Consider the following 17,095-nt stretch of genomic DNA (forward strand, 5'->3'; position numbering starts at 1 on the left):
AATTTATTATAATACTAATATCAATATCGTAAAGATATATATCATTTAAAATATATAAAAAGTATTATAAATTGTAATAATTAACCGCTTTATTTTTTAAAAATCATATAACTAATTTGATTTACACTCCAAAATTCATAGGTGTCACATAATTTAGACATTAATTCTTTATTACTTAATATATGTAATTATATCAATGACACATAAATTGAAATAAAAAAATTACATATTTTATTTGAAAATGACGTAATAGTACTATAAGGTATAATAATTAACAACTTAACATATTTTAAAAATTTCGTTGACTCTCCAAATTCCATATGTATCATGTAATTGAGATAGACAGAAACATATATTAGTTTAAAATAAATAAAAATATTATAAATTATAATAATTAACAACTTAAAATTTATAAAAAAAATCCTTTAAAAAAATTTAGTTGGCTCTCCAAATTCAATCGGTATTACAATAATTAAAACATAGAAATTAACATAGATTGGACTCGTGCTGACATTTATGTTTTCATTTTTTAAATTTTTTCTTTTATACTTTATATAAATAAATTTTTTATGTAAAAGTATTATAAATCATAATAATTAATAGATTAAAATATTTGAAAACATATAAAAAGTTTTTGTTAACTTTCAAAATTTCATCTATACCACATAAATTGGGAGAAATATAGATATATAGATATTTTAAGTTGCTAATTATTGTGAGTTATAGTATGTTTTATGTAATTTTCATATATATTACTCGCTTTGTCCTGATTTATATGATACAAATGAAATTTCAAAAGTCAATGAATTTTTTATAAGTTTCTTTTTATATTAAATTGTTAATTATTGTGATTTATAATATATTTATGTAAAACATACTCTAAATAAAAATAATTAGCAACTTAAAATATATAAAAACATACTAAAAAATTGATTAACTTCAAATTTCATATGTACCACATAAATTGAAACAGAAACAGTAACAGTAACATATATTGGGCCCCGTGCTAGCATGGGGTTCCATATCTAGTATATATATATATATATATATATATATATGTTTTTTATTAATAAAACATGAGTGGGCTTTCACTCTTACCCCGTGAATTCCAGTCCAAAACAAAATAAAGAGAGGTAAATTGGTCATTATCTCTTCACCTCTACTGCGGTCACTGCAATTTATTTATTTTATAATAACCAGTTCAGTCCATTTTTTCCTCCGCCGGTCCAATTTTATTCAATCTCAGTCATCATTTTCTCTCTCTAAAAACTTCATTCACTTGCACTTTCTCTCTCTAAAAACTTAGGGTTTTTTCTCGACCTCCGTCCATGGATGACATTCCAAATTCCATTGACGCATAGCATAAATATATGTAGTGTATTTATCGTCAGAGTTTGATTTCATTCGACCCGACCCGACTTGTTCCGGTTTGAGGCAGAGTTATCGTGAATGGAGCCGAATTCTTCTGGCAGTGGGAAGGCTGCTGTCGGTGACGGAGGAGGAGGAGGAGGAGCTCCGATGTTACAGCCGGCGCCGGCGCCGATGCCCAGTGCAAATGCGCCGCCGCCGTTTCTGGTGAAGACGTATGATATGGTGGATGATCCGAGTACGGATAAGATCGTGTCGTGGAGTCCTACGAATAATAGTTTTGTGGTTTGGGATCCTCCGGAGTTTGCTAAAGACCTACTTCCGAAGTACTTTAAGCATAATAACTTCTCCAGCTTTGTTCGGCAGCTGAATACTTATGTATGCATTTCTTTCCCTTTTGCTTTTTATTGGATTTTTGTCAACTTCAATTGATCCAAATGCTTAATGAAGAATCGAGACTTAGCTAGTTTGTCATTTAGGCATAATTGTTGTGGTTTATTGTGGTAGCTGAAAGATTATAACTTCTTGTTCCAGGGTTGTATCTTGTTGTTGGTGATTGCTAATTGGAATGCTGAAAAAAATTATTTTTGAAAACGAGGAATGTTAATGTTTTCAACCTTCTCATAAAACTTAATCAAATATTGTGTTGAATTAAAGAATGTTGTTCTAGAGGACCTGTCATTTGTTTTATTATGAATATCATGTGCATTGTTCTTGTGCCCTATTTCCTCAATTATCCATTTGAGGACATCATTGAATGTTGCGCCTTCCGCCTTGCAACTTATCTTTTTATTATAGCTAGTGCAATCCAATTTTGTTGGTTAATTGAGTTTCAATCTTTTACTCTTAGAGCTGACAGATCCAACTTGTTGTATCTTTGCATCTACTGGGTGCCTTAATAATATCTCACTTACTACATAAAAAAACATCTTTTACTCTTTAAGATCAATATAGGATTTAGTTCCCCTAAGATAATGAAGAATTATTAAGATAGTGATAAATTATTACATTGTGCTTATTGTGACCCCTGTGACTTTGGAGTGGTAAGAGCACAATATCTGATTTGTGGACTAGGCGCATGCCAAGGGTCGAATTCTGCCGGTCAAAAGCCTGGTATTTAAGTAGATCACGGTAGTTACTGAAGATGGCCATGCTCACTATCCACCGAGTTTCGAACCTTATGCGACTGACCCTTCAGAATTTCTTGGTTATAAAAAATAAAGGTGTTTGTATTGTGTCATCAAGTAGATAATTTATCAGGAAGCATGTATATTTCTTGACCAATAAAACTGATTATGGGACTGTTCATATCTGCATCAACATTTGGACAGTGGTAACTTGTATTGTTATCATCGTGGTTCCCAAATGAAGAGGGGGTCTGGTATAGTAGCTTCAGGTTGATGCTATGATGTTTAAATATCTTTCTCCCTAGTGCACCTCAAGGCTAGATCTGATTTCAACTAAAGTTTAGCGATCAATTAGGTTCCTGACCTTGTTTCCAGTACTTTCTCCATGCAAAAGGGGGTTGTGGTTCCTTTTGTGGATTTGAAGGTTGTGAAAGGTGTTAATCACCTGTGTAGAAGGGGTGGTGGTGGTTTTGGGGGGGGGGGGGGTTCTAGCGTATATATGGAGCCATTCATCTATAGCAGGAACTCATTGAAGATCCCGAAGTGAGTTATGGAAGTTTGGAGGAAGCAAATAGACAAATTTGGAAATCCATTTAGAATTTTCTTATATCATAATTCATACGACCGGAAATGTTATCGTCCTAATACTTTTGGGTCTTAATCTTACTAGATTGTTCATCTCTAACTCTTTCTTTGTCTTCCCAAAAACCCCTCACATTTCCCGTCGCTTTTATTTTGTCAGTAAAATCTTCCATCATGTCCATATCACCTTTTTGACCTTCTTAAAACTTTCACTCTTCTTAGAAACCTTTCCCACCACTATAACTTTATTTTTGCCTTCCAGTACTACTTTTTCACCTGCCATCTTTAATCATCTTTTTGTCCTCCCTAGACATTTTACACCCTCAAGAAATATTCCTTTCACTGTCATCTTTTTGTTACATTTGCGTCTCGTCAACGCTTTCTCCTCTTCTCAGGAAATCTTCCTTTCACCATTGCATTTCTATCAACTTTTTGTCACCTTTTTCCAGGGACTTGCTTTTTCTCTTCCCAAAATTCTTTGTTCTGTCACATATCTATCACAAGGAAAAGAGGAGAATGAAATAGCTCAGGTTAAGCCTTGAGTATTGGGTATTTCCTTAACATTTGTTCTTCTATGAATTAAGGAAAACCATTGAAGAAGAAGAGCTTTTACCATAACTCTTAGTCATTCCAAAGGAAGGAAAAATGAGTCTTAGGAAGACAAAAAGAGGAGATTAAGCTTAGGAGGTTCATTTAATCCAAAGGACCCAAAGGAAAGGTGTTTCACATTCTTCGCCTCATGTAAAACACAGTTGTCTATCTGATCTAAGTATCACAAATCAGTCAAAGCAAAAAAAAAGAAATCATGGATAACATCAAAACACAAATTGACCCTAGTTTGTTGTAAATTTGTTGTGAGACCAAATGAGGGCAGCAATGTAGTGAAGCATGATCTCACTGGTTTTCAATAATTTTATCTCTCTGGTTTTCTTTGAGGTTATGGACGGAAGCTCTTTGTAGAACTAGGGTGTGGGCATAGAACCCTTAGTGTTAAGCTCCTTTGGTGTGACTGTGTGACTTGTGGTAGATTTCAGTGTGAGAAGCACTCTCTTTTCCATTGTTGTACTTAGCTGATTGATAGAAGAGCAAAGGTTATCTGAAGCTATTTCATCCCCTCTCTTTTTGTGATATAAAGGTGATAGAGATGTGATGGTGAAATGAAAAAAAATTGAGAAGAAAAAAGAGTCTAGGAAAGGCAAAAATTTGAGCCGAGGGTGTATCAGAAACAGCCTCTGTACACCACAAAAGTAGGGGTAAGGTCTGTGTATACCCTACCCTCCCCTGATCCCTCTAGTGGGATTACACTGAGTATGTTGTTGTTGTTGTTGTTATGTATGGCCAATTTCTTATATGAATGGTCCCTTGCTATCCTTTCGTGGCTATATCCCACTTGCTGTTGACTTTAATGGTAATTCCTGATTATTAATTCTCTATAGCGGTAGCCTTGAGTGCCAATGCAGTGCTAATGCTTTGGTTCAATGCTAAAGGTTGTAAAGTCTGGGACTTGGATAGGTGCATGTCACATGTTTGGAGCGTAATATTGGGTTGCTGTGACTGGATCTCTATCTGTTCTGCTTGCATGGGTGTAGTTTTTGTCTTTTCCCTTGGCAGAAGAACAACTTTCTTCTCCAAAATTTTTCTCATCTCTCTGCTACATCTGTGCCTTCTGAATAATATACTATAGTTGAGTATCAGTTGGATGTGGAGATGCATCCATTATTTTACCTTCTCTTTATATTTTGTATTTTGGGGGTGAATATTCTTATATGTTTTATTAGGATGGTTGTGTGTGTGACTGTGTCAACGGTTACTGTTGTGGATGCGTTGGAAGCCTTTAAATTAAGTGTTTAATTATATTTTTAGTTGCTTTATTTATTATTCTAGAATAGGATTTATGTTTCATAGTTTCATAAGGATTAGGTTAAGTTATAGTTATTAGTTTGGAATAGGATTTAGGTCTCCTATTTAAAGGGGCTTTTTGATGAGTAAATCAGTAAGCCATATTTCAGCAAAAAAGCAAGAGATTAGAGTTCTCTCTTCCATTGAACTCTAAGGTTTCAGTCTCCCATTGAAGAGCTGAAGAGATCGGAGTTCTCTCTTTTAATGAATTCTAAGGTTTCAGCCTCCCTTTAACGAGCTGAATTATATTTCGCCCTGTGAATCGATCCTTCCCTAAAGATTCATAACAGTTACATAAATGTATTTATCTGTAAATTGAAGTAGGTAAATGAGGTAAACTTTTGTAAAGCCTTGAATGCTTCTCCACCTCTTTTTACTTTTCCTTCTCTCTTCTCTTCTTTTTGAGGTATAAACAGCATCATCTTAGTGCTGTTCTGACGTCAGTATATTCTGATATAATACTTACCATTTCCCCAAAAAGGTGTATTTATCTGTGAAAGAATTTGCAATTATGGGTTGTGTATCCATGAGGTAGATGCGGGAGCAGTTACAGTGAGTTGGACATGATTTCACTTATGCTTCTTGTTAAATTCATATTAGAATGATTTCGTTTTCTTGTACTGGGAGGAGGTGCTTGTTTATTTGATGCCTATTTGTACGCTTGTTGTGGGGGTGTATTTCTGAAACAGTTCTTGTTAGTGTTTCTGATAAAGTACCTAATCATGTACTGATTTTCAAATCATGCTAATTTTTCACCAAAAAGCTTATATGAGGAAACAAAGTCACTCTGTGAAGCATGGATGGATATTTGAATTGTTACTTGATTTCTTTCTGTTTGTGAAGTAAACCTGACGAGTGATCTTAATGAAAAACAAAGCCACTTGGCAAACTCTTTGTTGATTACCTTTAATTTGAAATATTGGTGCAGTGATCTTTGTGCTATTTATCAAACTTCAACTCATGCCTTTGTACTATTCTCTTTTTGGTGTTTTTGTGGAAATGCAGGGTTTTAGAAAGGTTGATCCAGACCGCTGGGAATTTGCTAATGAGGGATTCTTAAGAGGTCAGAAGCACCTGCTTAAAAGTATAAGTCGGCGTAAACCTGCTCATGGACATGCTCAACAACAGCAGCAGCCACATGGACATGCTCAACAACAGACGCAGCCACCTGGACACAGTGCATCTGTTGGGGCTTGTGTCGAGGTTGGAAAATTTGGGCTTGAAGAAGAGGTTGAGAGGCTGAAAAGGGACAAGAACGTGCTTATGCAAGAGCTGGTTAGGCTCAGACAACAGCAGCAAACCACTGACAATCAGTTGCAAGGGATGGTGCAGCGCCTTCAGGGTATGGAGCAGCGACAACAACAGATGATGTCATTCCTGGCAAAAGCTGTTAACAGCCCTGGATTCTTGGCACAGTTTGTACAGCAGCAAAATGAGAGTAATAAGCGAATAGCTGAAGGCAGCAAGAAACGAAGGATTAAACAGGACATTGAATCACAGGATCAATCCGTTACTCCTGCGGATGGGCAGATTGTTAAGTACCAACCTGGGATAAATGAGGCAGCAAAGGCAATGTTCAGGGAGCTTTCAAAACTAGATTCTTCTCCTAGATTAGAGAACTTCAGCAACGGTCCTGAAAGTTTCCTGATTGGTGATGGTTCACCACAATCTAATGCATCTTCCGCTCGTGTTTCAGGAGTCACTCTTCAGGAAGTCCCACCAACTTCTGGCCAGCCCTTGCTGAATACAGCTTCAGCCATTGCCGGTCAAAGTTTGTTGCCTGCGACTTGTGAGATCCACTCATCTCATCTTGGCACATCTTCTGAAATCATCAATAATCAGTTCTCAGACATAATCCCATTGGTAGGAGGTCAAAATTTGCATCCTGGTTCACTTTCTGCATCAGATATAATTATGCCTGAGTTATCACAGTTGCAAGGAATTTTGCCCGAAAACAATATAGATATGATTGGATCTGCAATGGAGCATGATTCTTTCATGGATACTAGCGCAGTTGAGGGAGTGAACGGAAAAATGGGACTAGATATTGGTAGTTTCTCTCCTGATCCTCATATTGACTGGCAGAGTGGTTTGCTGGATGATATACAAGAGTTTCCTAGTGTAGGTGACCCTTTCTGGGAAAAGTTTCTTCAAAGCCCTTCCCCTGGAGAGACAGAGGAGATGGACTCTGCTGCAATGGATGATGATATTTCGAACACAAGTGAAACTAAACCACAAATAAATGGATGGGATAAAACTCAGAACATGGAACATCTGACTGAACAAATGGGGGCTACTAATATCAAACAACAAAAAAGTATGATCTGATCTCTAAATGAAATGTACACAAAGGTATATTTGTTAATTATGGTAGTTTCTTGACTAGTGGTGGGGGGTTCACTTTAGCTTTTAGTTTCTCTATAGTTATTATGTTTGGTTCATCTTCTTTCTTCTCTTGTTCCTGACATGAAACTCAATGTACCTACAGTTTCTATTGAATCACTGAAAGATGTGCCCTCTCTTCTATACATCCCCTACTAATATATAAGTGGGAATACCCAGTCAGGTTATAGTCAACATGCATGCCTGGCAGCTATTCATTTTTTTTCTTCCGTTTTAATTTATTGTCTTATTTTTTATATTTTTAAAAATTGCGTAAAAAATACTATAAATCATGGTAATTGATAACTAAAAATATTTTTAAATAAACATACAAAAAATTTGATTGCTTATAAAAAAATTGATTGATTCATAAAAATAGTTTATTTGTCACATAAAATGGAACAAAAAAAGTAACTTAATTTGAAAACTAAGTAAAAAGTATTGTAAATTTTAATAATTAATAGCATTTGATTGACTTTTGAAATTTTATAGGTGCTACATACATTGGAACAAGAGAAGGAACATATAGATTATTTAAAAATTACATAAAAATATTATAAATTACAATAATTAACAACTTAAAATATTTAAAAATTATATTAAAATTTAATTGACTCTCTAAAAATTAACAGATATTGAGTTCGTGCTAGCACGAGCACTTGTGTCTAGTAATGTATGCATGTATGTAAATACTACAACGACAAACCCAGTGTAATCCCACATTGAGATCTGGGGAGAGGGTAGTGTTTAGGGATGGAAATGGGATTGGGGCGGGGCAGGTTAAAATATTTTTTTTTAAATTAATGTGGGGTGGAGCGGATTGAAAACTTTGTGGGTTAAGACTCGATTCGCCCCATTGCATCTTTGCTCTTTGGGAGGTGAAAGAGCGGTTGAAGCGGACATTTCGAAATGACAGCATCGAAGATATATTTCTATATATACAAGGTTACGGTTATCTTGAATTGCATTCCGGAAAAAGCAACCTACTTGTGGGTCACTGTGTACTTACAACCTCTACGATAAGCAAGTGAATGTGGCCGGTGCGTCCTATAAAATGAGGAAATAGAAAATTGTTATATGGGGATCAAATAATAACGAAATTATTTTAGTAAATTTACTTAAATTTGTCGGTAAAATCAAATATACGAGATATGATGTAAACTATGTATTTAGATTTAAACTGAATGAATTGGAATAAAATTATTTCCAATTTTAACCTTGTCTTTCGTTAAAAAATGAATACGTGTTTCGGATTGATTTTTGAGACATAATATTTACCTCTTTTGCGAATCTTATTTTTACATACTTAATATAATAATACTGTAACTCCGATCGATTGTAATGGCAGAACATGGTAAGTGAAAATTGGAAGATGAGAGTAGTGTGAATGGCGATATCAAAGAAGAAGAGTATGATTCTGATCATGATATGTATGTCGGGAAGAGCATAATGGACCGAGAAACTCGGGAGAAGTATTGGAAGCAGGTGGAGGAGAGCGAGGTACGTACTTTCTTCTTCTACTTTTGTTTGTTTTGAATTTGAATTTTTGTTGGTTTATGCAATTAATTAGGGTTTTGATATCACTTTGGATTTGGATTTGGGTCTTTCTCTTGGGGCTCCAATTGTTCCACAACGGCGTTGCCGCAACGATACAGAGTTTACTGAGATTTCATGCTTAGCCATTGATGCTTTCAATTCACACAATGTAAGTGCAACCAAAACTGTTTTGATCTTCTTCTTTTTTTTGGTTATTACAGTGTAATTTGACTCTTTATTAGAATACAAAATTCAAATTTGTCGAAAATTTGACTGTCACCACCGCACTTGCTGCTGGATATTGGTGTCGTAATACCTTTAATTTCTAGCAAAGGATTCTGATTCTGATGCTCCATTCACCTTTCAAACATTGGGGTTCTGGGGAATTTGTGGAGAAAGAATTATTGCATTTTGCAGGGTCAAGAAAACATCAACTCAAGGTAAACCTTTTAATAATGCTAATGTTTTCAAAAATTATGTTGCTATTATTGTGTGTGCTTGCTGGAAACATACATTTCACCATGCTTGCTTTTCTTTGTTAGAATTACTAACGTTATATTTTTGGCAGGTGATGAATACCCTCCTTATTCCAATGCTGATTATAAAGCTCCACAGTGAGATCTCAGTGTGGACACTAATGTTGCATATTATGTTATTAAGAATGTAGTTTTATTTATGTTATTACTATGATAAGGACACAAATGTTTTAATGTTAAGGTTATGGTTGATGAAGAAGCTTTTATCAGAGTAACTTGGTGTTGAGGAATTCTTTGTAGCATGGTGTTTTGTTTCACTTTATTTATGATAGTGCACTATTTCACGCAATTGTTGTTCTATACACATTCGCTACGTGAGCTCTGCGATCGCAAGAGTCATCATGAGCTGATAACTCCACGAGGACTCTTGCTTTTGATGGTCCTCAAGTTGGTTATTGTTGCTATTTACTACACACCGTCCAATTTATGCTGTCATATTTTCTTTTTAAACTTTCATTTTACCTTTATTTAGATAATTTGAACGCACACATATATTAATTTTGACCCATTCCCTAAATATTATCATTACAAAGAAACTCTAATTTCTTAGTTCTAGTTGTTCCTAAAATCTGATTCATCGACAAATGTCTGCACCGTGAGTACGCACCTACCTTTAAAATTAATAACAATAACAATAACAATATAATTTCATAACTAAGGTCCAGAGAGAGAAATACATACATAGATCTTATTCCTACTTTTTCATATAATATTTTTGTATCCAAAACAATATTTGTATCTTCACGAAGTAGAAATATGATTTGAAAAAAGTGAGATGTACATAGATTTTATTCCTACTTAATCATATTTTTGTATTTGAAACAACTTTTTTATCTTCACAAGTAAAATAAGGTCCTGAGATATTGAGACTTACATAGATTTGAGGCTACTTTTTTTTAGAGCAACTTTTACATATAACAAACATGAAAATTATATTTGTATGCTATAAATATAGTTTGCATAATTGGCTCCATAACAAACATAAATATGTATATTTCGTTATACATATACAAAAGAAAGCAGTTGTATAATCTGCTTTGGTATACATATATAAAAGGTCAATTATATAATATGTGTTTGTATAACGCGAGAAAGAGAGAAAAACAAAAGAAAACTGGGCAGAGAAAGATCGTATTTGTATAATCATAAGTGTATAGGATGAAAATATATGCATTTGTATTTATATATACAATTTTCTCTCGCTTTATCTAAACACAAACGCAATGTATACATTTGTGTTTGTATAAAGTGAGAGAGGCGAGCGAGCGAGATGTGGGAGAGTGGCGAGTGAGATTTGGGAAAGGGGAACGAAAATATATGTATATATACAATTTTCTCTTGTTTTATACAAATACAAACACATTTTATACATTTGAGTTTTTGTATAAAGTGAGAGAGGCGAGTGAGCGAGCGAGATTTGGGAGAGTGGCGAGCGAGATCTGGGAGAGGGGAGACAGAGGAACGAAAATATATGTATATATACAAGTTTCTCTCGCTTTATACAAACACAAACACATTTTATACATTTGCGTTTGTATAAAAGCGAGAGAGGCGAGGGAGAGAACGAGGGTTGCGAGCGAGATTCACTAGGAGTGAGGCGAAATAACAACAGTTTGTTATGGGATACAATTAAATCAAACTATGGTTATAGCCTTTAATTTGAATTAATAGTTTGCTATTATATACAATTTTTTATTTTTTTTTATAATGTTTTTATATCTGTAACAAATTTTCTACTTCACAAGGTAGAAATAAAGTTCGGAGAGAGTGAGGATGTACATAAATCTTACCCTACTTTATAAAATGCTTTTGCATCCGAAACAACATTTCTACCCTGTGAAGGTAGATATAAAGAATGCACTCTCTCTAGACCCCACTAACGTCATTATATATTTATATTGAATATGTTTTTGTAGTTTGCTTTTTATTCAATTCAATTGTTTTTTTTTAAAATAAAAAATTCCATAGCGGATCTGAATATCGGGCTTGGTAAAATATCCACTTCTTCCCCTACCCGAATTCTTCTCTGTTTATCCCCAATTCCAAATCCAAATCGGAAACTTTTGCCGGCGGAGCTAAAGGTCCCGTTTTCTTCACATAGATTCCGGCGTTTGTTGTAGTGGAAGTGTTCCTGGAATTCACCTATTTTTTTCTTATTACTGTATGTAGACATTGTTGTGTGCTTCACATAATTGATTATTGAATTTTGTGATTGTAAGCACAAGTTGAGTTGAGCTTATGGAGAAGGATTTGAGTGAGAATAGATATCGTAGGAGAAGGAACGATGAGGATGTGAAGAAAGTAGAGCGGCAACGGCATAGGGATAGAAGCAGCTCGGATGATGACGATGAAAGAGGTGATAGGAAGGCGAGGAGGCGAGTAAGTGAACGTGAAAGTGGTGATGATGGAAGGGGGGATAGGAGGGCGAGGAGGCGAACAATTGAACATGAAAGTGGTGATGAAGATGATGATGGTGGTGGTAATAATGGAAAGGATGATAGGAGGTTGTCGAGGCGAAGAACTGAACGTGGAACTAGGGATGATAGTGATGATGGTTCGAAGCGGAAGAGTCAAAGAGATGAACGTGAAGATAGTGCTGAAAGGGGTGATAGGAGGCCAAAAGAAGAACAGGAAGAAGATGATGATGATGGTGAAAGAGATAAAACGAGGGAGAGGAGGAGAAAAAGTGAACGGGTAGATGATGATGAGAAGGATGATAGGAGGGAGAGAAGACGAAGAAATGACCGTGAAGATGATGCTGGAAGGGATGACAGAAGACAGAGGAGGCCAAAAGATGGAAGTGAAGAAGATGATGAGAGGAGGGATGGTAGGAAGGAAAGCAGAAAAAATGTAAGCCAAGTTGATGAGGACGTTGAAAGGGATGATAGGAGTAAGAGGAAACGACGACATGAAGGTGAAGATGGTGATGTAAAGGATGATAGGAAGGAGATGAGTCGAAGGAATGGAGATGAAAGAAATGATAGGAAGGATAGGAATCGAAACAATGGAGATGATTGGAAGGAGAAGAAGCAACGGGAGTCTGATGATGAAAAGGTGCAAAAGAGAAGGGAGGGTAGGGTTGATCGGTATAATGATGATAGGAAAGAGAAGAGGAGGAACGTAGTAAGAGAAAAGAAGGATGATGGTGATGACCATGATAGAAAGGATACAAGGCAAAGGATTGGGGCTGATAAGCATGGAAAAGACAAAAATAGGGAAGATAATACCCAAGAAGACGGGGCACTGAAAGCCAGTGACGTTTCCAAGGTGCAAAAGCAAGATGGTAATTTGAATGTCGATACAGCAAAATTGGGCAGGAGTGGGGGAGTGTACATTCCACCATTCAAATTGGCTAGGATGATGAAGGAGGTTCAGGACAAGAGCAGTGTTGAGTACCAGAGGATGACTTGGGATGCTCTGAGAAAGAGTATCAATGGACTGGTGAATAAAGTTAATGCAGCAAACCTCAAAAACATTATTCCAGAGTTGTTCGCAGAGAATTTAATTCGAGGGAGGGGTTTGTTTTGTAGATCCTGTATGAAGTCCCAAATGGCTTCTCCGGGTTTTACTGATGTGTTTGCTGCTTTGGTTGCGGTCGTTAATACCAAGTTCCCTGAAGTGGGTGATCTTTTGTTAAGAAGGATCATACTGCAGCTGCAAAGAGCTTATAAACGTAATGATAAGGTTCGTATCTCTTGCTTTTGTGCTTGCAGTACATTTTTTATTTGTGCAACATACTGTATTGTTCTTGTACAAATGATAAGGTTTGTATCTCTAGTAGTGCGGTTAGTCTAATTGCTTCAATGCAGTCCAAATCTGTTCATAACCTTAGCAGGACAAAAAAATCTTGTCATAATTTGTCTTACCCCTAATTTTTCACGCTTGCAGCCTCAGCTGTTAGCAGCTGTCAAATTTATTGCTCACCTTGTGAACCAACAAATCGTCCACGAGCTTATTGCTCTTGAACTACTCACGGTTTTGTTGGAGAAACCTACTGATGATAGTGTTGAGGTTGCGGTTGGTTTTGTTACAGAATGTGGTTCAATGCTTCAGGACCTCTGTCCACGAGGATTACATGGTGAGTACACATTGAAAGTTTGTTATAGAATATTCACGACTTATATTTTCGTTTATTTATATAAAGATTCTGCTTTGGTTGCCATGCTTATACCTTTTTCCTTTTAAATAGGAATCTTTGAGCGGTTCCGTGGTATACTTCATGAAGGAGAAATAGATAAACGTGTTCAGTTCTTAATTGAAAGCCTCTTTGCATTGCGTAAAGCAAAGTTTCAGGTGAGTTTGCTTTTTAATTGTTTTCTGAGTAAAAAAATACTACTCGATATTTTATTGTTTTCTGAGGCAAGATTATATTTTATCCCTTATTTATCAAAGCAAGAATATTAGATCCCTTACATGCATCCTACTCAGGGTTACCAAGCTGTGCGTCCAGAACTTGACCTTGTTGAGCAGGAAGATCAATTAACACATGAAGTCTCTCTCTCAGAGACAATAGATCCAGAAATTACTTTAGGTATGTCATGATCAATTTTATAGTAAAAGTATTAAAACGGATTGCCTTTGGAGGCTACTGGATATTTTGTTTCATGGAGCAACTATATGGAATGTCGATTTTCATGTTTGTTTTGCATGCTCAGATATTTTCAAGCCGGATCCTAATTTCCTAGAGAACGAAAGAAAGTATGAAGAATTAAAGAAGGCAATACTTGGTGAAGAATCTGAGGAAGGAGATTCTGATGTGGAATCAGAGGATGAAGATGACAATGAAGATGAAGAGTCTGAAGAAGAAGATGAGGAGCAAATGCAAATAAAGGACGAAACAGAGACAAACTTAATCAACCTTCGGAGAACGATCTACCTTACCATTATGTCTAGTGTTGACTTTGAAGAAGCAGGGCATAAGCTGTTGAAAATCAAACTAGAGCCTGGTCAGGAGGTTAGTATCATGATCTCTTTCTTATATTTTGTGTTATTCTGCTACTCTTGAGTCATGTCCTTCGCGAAACTGTGTGCATGCTTACATGGATTTGACATGTCCATATATTTGCATCTGCTTTGAGTTTCAAAAGATAGTAATGTCGCCTTTGATTTGTTAAACATTATATGAGAAGGGCTATAATTTAAAAGGGAAAACGTTATTGAACATTAAAAAAGGTGTAGGAAAAACTTAGTTTCTGGATACAAAAAAGAGTAATAATAACCAAAACATGAGCTTTCATTGAATCTGACTTCTCCTTGTATTTTTCATGGATAGCATAGAGGCATTATCATTCTATCATGCATCCCATAAACCATATTTCTGGTGTTCCGTTAAACTGATGGTTGAGGAATAAAGATGGACATGGACATAGGGTAACATTTAATTGGCTTGCCTTGTGGTCCATGCAGGTAGAGATTCATGTAGCCCACAATGCAATTTCTAACATCGATAATTTGCGGAATTAATTAACGCATGCTTCATTTGTAACTATCATAGGAGGACACAAGTCACCTGCTACTTCACTGTTTCTTTGGACTAATGGCATCTTTTATTTTCACTTCTGGAGTCTATCAGGTTCTTCCAGCAAATAGTAGTTTTCTTGGAACATCCATCACAACAGAAATATGGGTTGAAATTTTGAAATTGAACCTTTGTGTCTGCTCTGGGAATGTTATAGAAAAGAATGTGGGCTTTTGAAGGGGTTGACAGTTCTACTCATTAGATCAAGAGTGCACTTCTTCACCTATTTTTTGTATATTGATGCTTTTGCTTGATGTACTGGAGTCTGGAGGTACCAGAGCTTCAGTCACATTAGTTAAAAAGAAATAATACTGGACATCTACACCTTTGTTGGTTTAATATATTAATATGTGGTTTGAGGCTAGTAATTAGTACTCCAACAATTTCTTTTTGATAAAGAGTACTCCACCAAATCCTCAACTAAGTATTTCAGTTATAATCCTGAAAAAGAGAAAAAAAGAAAAGAAAAAGGAACACATTCTCTTGGATTGGTTCACTCTCAAGTCTCAATGTCAGGGAAAGATTAGATAATGGGTAAAATATTTTAGGACTGGATAGTGGAAATGCAGGAAGAAAGGAAAATGAAAAAGATTGTGATGCTGTAATCATTCTGTCCTGTGGCTGTATTATTCATTCTTGTATTAATTAATAACTTTTTGATTGATACCTGTCTAAAAGAAGAGAAAACCGATCTATATTTATTTGATCCATGCAGATGGAATTGTGCATAATGTTATTGGAGTGCTGCAGTCAGGAGAGGACTTATCTTCGTTACTATGGACTACTGGGACAGCGATTTTGCATGATTAACAAAATTCATCAAGAAAACTTTGAGAAATGCTTTGTGCAGCAGTACTCCATGATCCACCGGCTCGAAACTAATAAACTTCGTAACGTGGCCAAGTTTTTTGCTCATTTGCTCGGCACTGATGCTCTTCCTTGGCATGCTTTGGCTTATATAAGACTGACAGAGGAGGACACAACCTCTTCTTCTCGTATATTTATTAAAATCCTATTCCAGGTACATTTAATTTGATCTCTAATACTTCTACAGCTTGATTTATCTTTTTGTTTCTTTCAGACATGTTACAGCTAGCTTTATCTTTGAACTCGTCAAAAAGAAAACTAGCTTTATCTTTATGGCTTACTTTTTAAAACTCTCTATAATATGAACAAGATCAATAGTTGATTCTGAATATTTATTTTCTTTTTGGCCACTTATTTTAAGTCTTTTAATCACTGCTAAATGTAACATTTATGTCAAAAATTGCATTTGTTAAAGCATATAATTTTTTTCTTCTGTTTTTTTTAGCGCTGGCGATGCGATGCATTGGTAGACATCTATTTGTAGTAATATCACATATTTGTTCCATTAGCTTCAAATTCACTCAAAAAATATGTCATATATGCAGGAAATGTCGGAGCACCTTGGCATCCGCTTGTTGAATGAGCGTCTTAACGACCCCACCATGCAAGATTCCCTTGACTCTATTTTCCCGAAGGACAATCCCAAGAATACAAGGTTTGCTATCAACTTTTTCACTTCCATTGGTCTCGGTGGAATTACTGAAAATCTACGAGAGTATTTAAAGAACATGCCAAGGCTTATCATGCAACAACAAAAGCCCGTTTCTGAATCGGATGATGAGTCTGGGGTTCTGGTTCAGAATCTGAATCATCATCATCCAGTTCTGACGACAGTGATAGTGAAAGTGATGATAGTCGAAGGAAGCGGAGGAGGAGAAGATAGATGAGCCATGTATCTTCGAAGAACAAATTCCCAGATTGTACGATTTGGCATTGTCTTCAAATTCTATCGTCTCTGATTCAAGAGTTGATGGGACTTGGTTAGTTAATTATAGAAGAAATATCAATGTAAAGACTGCAACCAAGGTGAGTTGTGTAAAATCTTGGAAAAGGAAGATCAACATCTCAAACTATGGCCTCAGAAACAAATCTGGAAGTCATGAGCTCCTCATAGAAGTGAAGCGCGTTTATCTTGGGTTGTTATTTATGTGGGCAACCATGCTGAAACTCTTATTCGTCTCTTTTTGCACTGTCCTATTACACCATTCTTAACTTTGTCTAGCACTGGACAAAACAAGAATAAGCGGGTGGTACGCTATTCCAGCTTGTATCTTGTTATT

General features: G+C 35.8%; 3 protein-coding genes across 3 annotated transcripts in view; 2 read left to right on the forward strand and 1 right to left on the reverse strand.

Moving 5' to 3' along the window:
* The window catches only part of LOC125814483 (NADH dehydrogenase [ubiquinone] 1 alpha subcomplex subunit 6-like), a 520,085-nt gene extending 514,281 nt beyond the window's left edge, over nucleotides 1-5,804 (reverse strand). The window contains exon 1 of the mRNA XM_049493939.1: nucleotides 5,798-5,804. Within this exon, the coding sequence (XP_049349896.1) occupies nucleotide 5,798 (1 nt within the window). The 5' untranslated portion in view covers nucleotides 5,799-5,804. The remainder of the gene's footprint in view (nucleotides 1-5,797) is intronic.
* Nucleotides 1,210-7,504, forward strand: LOC125814453 (heat shock factor protein HSF8). The gene is made up of 2 exons (XM_049493898.1): nucleotides 1,210-1,746; nucleotides 5,982-7,504. Exons 1-2 carry the CDS (start codon nucleotides 1,450-1,452, stop codon nucleotides 7,302-7,304), a joined length of 1,620 nt encoding a protein of 539 aa, XP_049349855.1. The 5' UTR covers nucleotides 1,210-1,449; the 3' UTR covers nucleotides 7,305-7,504.
* Nucleotides 7,505-11,642: 4,138 nt separating this feature from the next.
* On the forward strand, nucleotides 11,643-16,758 carry LOC125814448 (uncharacterized). The gene is given in 8 exon segments (XM_049493893.1): nucleotides 11,643-13,114; nucleotides 13,319-13,508; nucleotides 13,620-13,723; nucleotides 13,859-13,961; nucleotides 14,086-14,384; nucleotides 15,664-15,969; nucleotides 16,361-16,600; nucleotides 16,603-16,758. Coding segments are annotated over 8 exon segments (2,784 nt in total). The 5' UTR covers nucleotides 11,643-11,668; the 3' UTR covers nucleotides 16,699-16,758.
* Nucleotides 16,759-17,095: the final 337 nt, after the last annotated feature.

The sequence above is a fragment of the Solanum verrucosum genome, unplaced genomic scaffold (assembly GCF_900185275.1).
Source record: "Solanum verrucosum unplaced genomic scaffold, falcon-dt-bn FXZP01000268.1, whole genome shotgun sequence".
In the NCBI taxonomy this organism is placed as follows: Eukaryota; Viridiplantae; Streptophyta; class Magnoliopsida; order Solanales; family Solanaceae; genus Solanum; species Solanum verrucosum.

Bases quoted from the DNA above. Each gene is read 5' to 3' on its own strand.
- LOC125814453 (XM_049493898.1), top strand. From the start codon at position 1,450: ATGGAGCCGAATTCTTCTGGCAGTGGGAAGGCTGCTGTCGGTGACGGA. The intron at 1,747-5,981 runs GTATGCATTTCT...GTGGAAATGCAG, and splicing joins TTCGGCAGCTGAATACTTAT to GGTTTTAGAAAGGTTGATCC.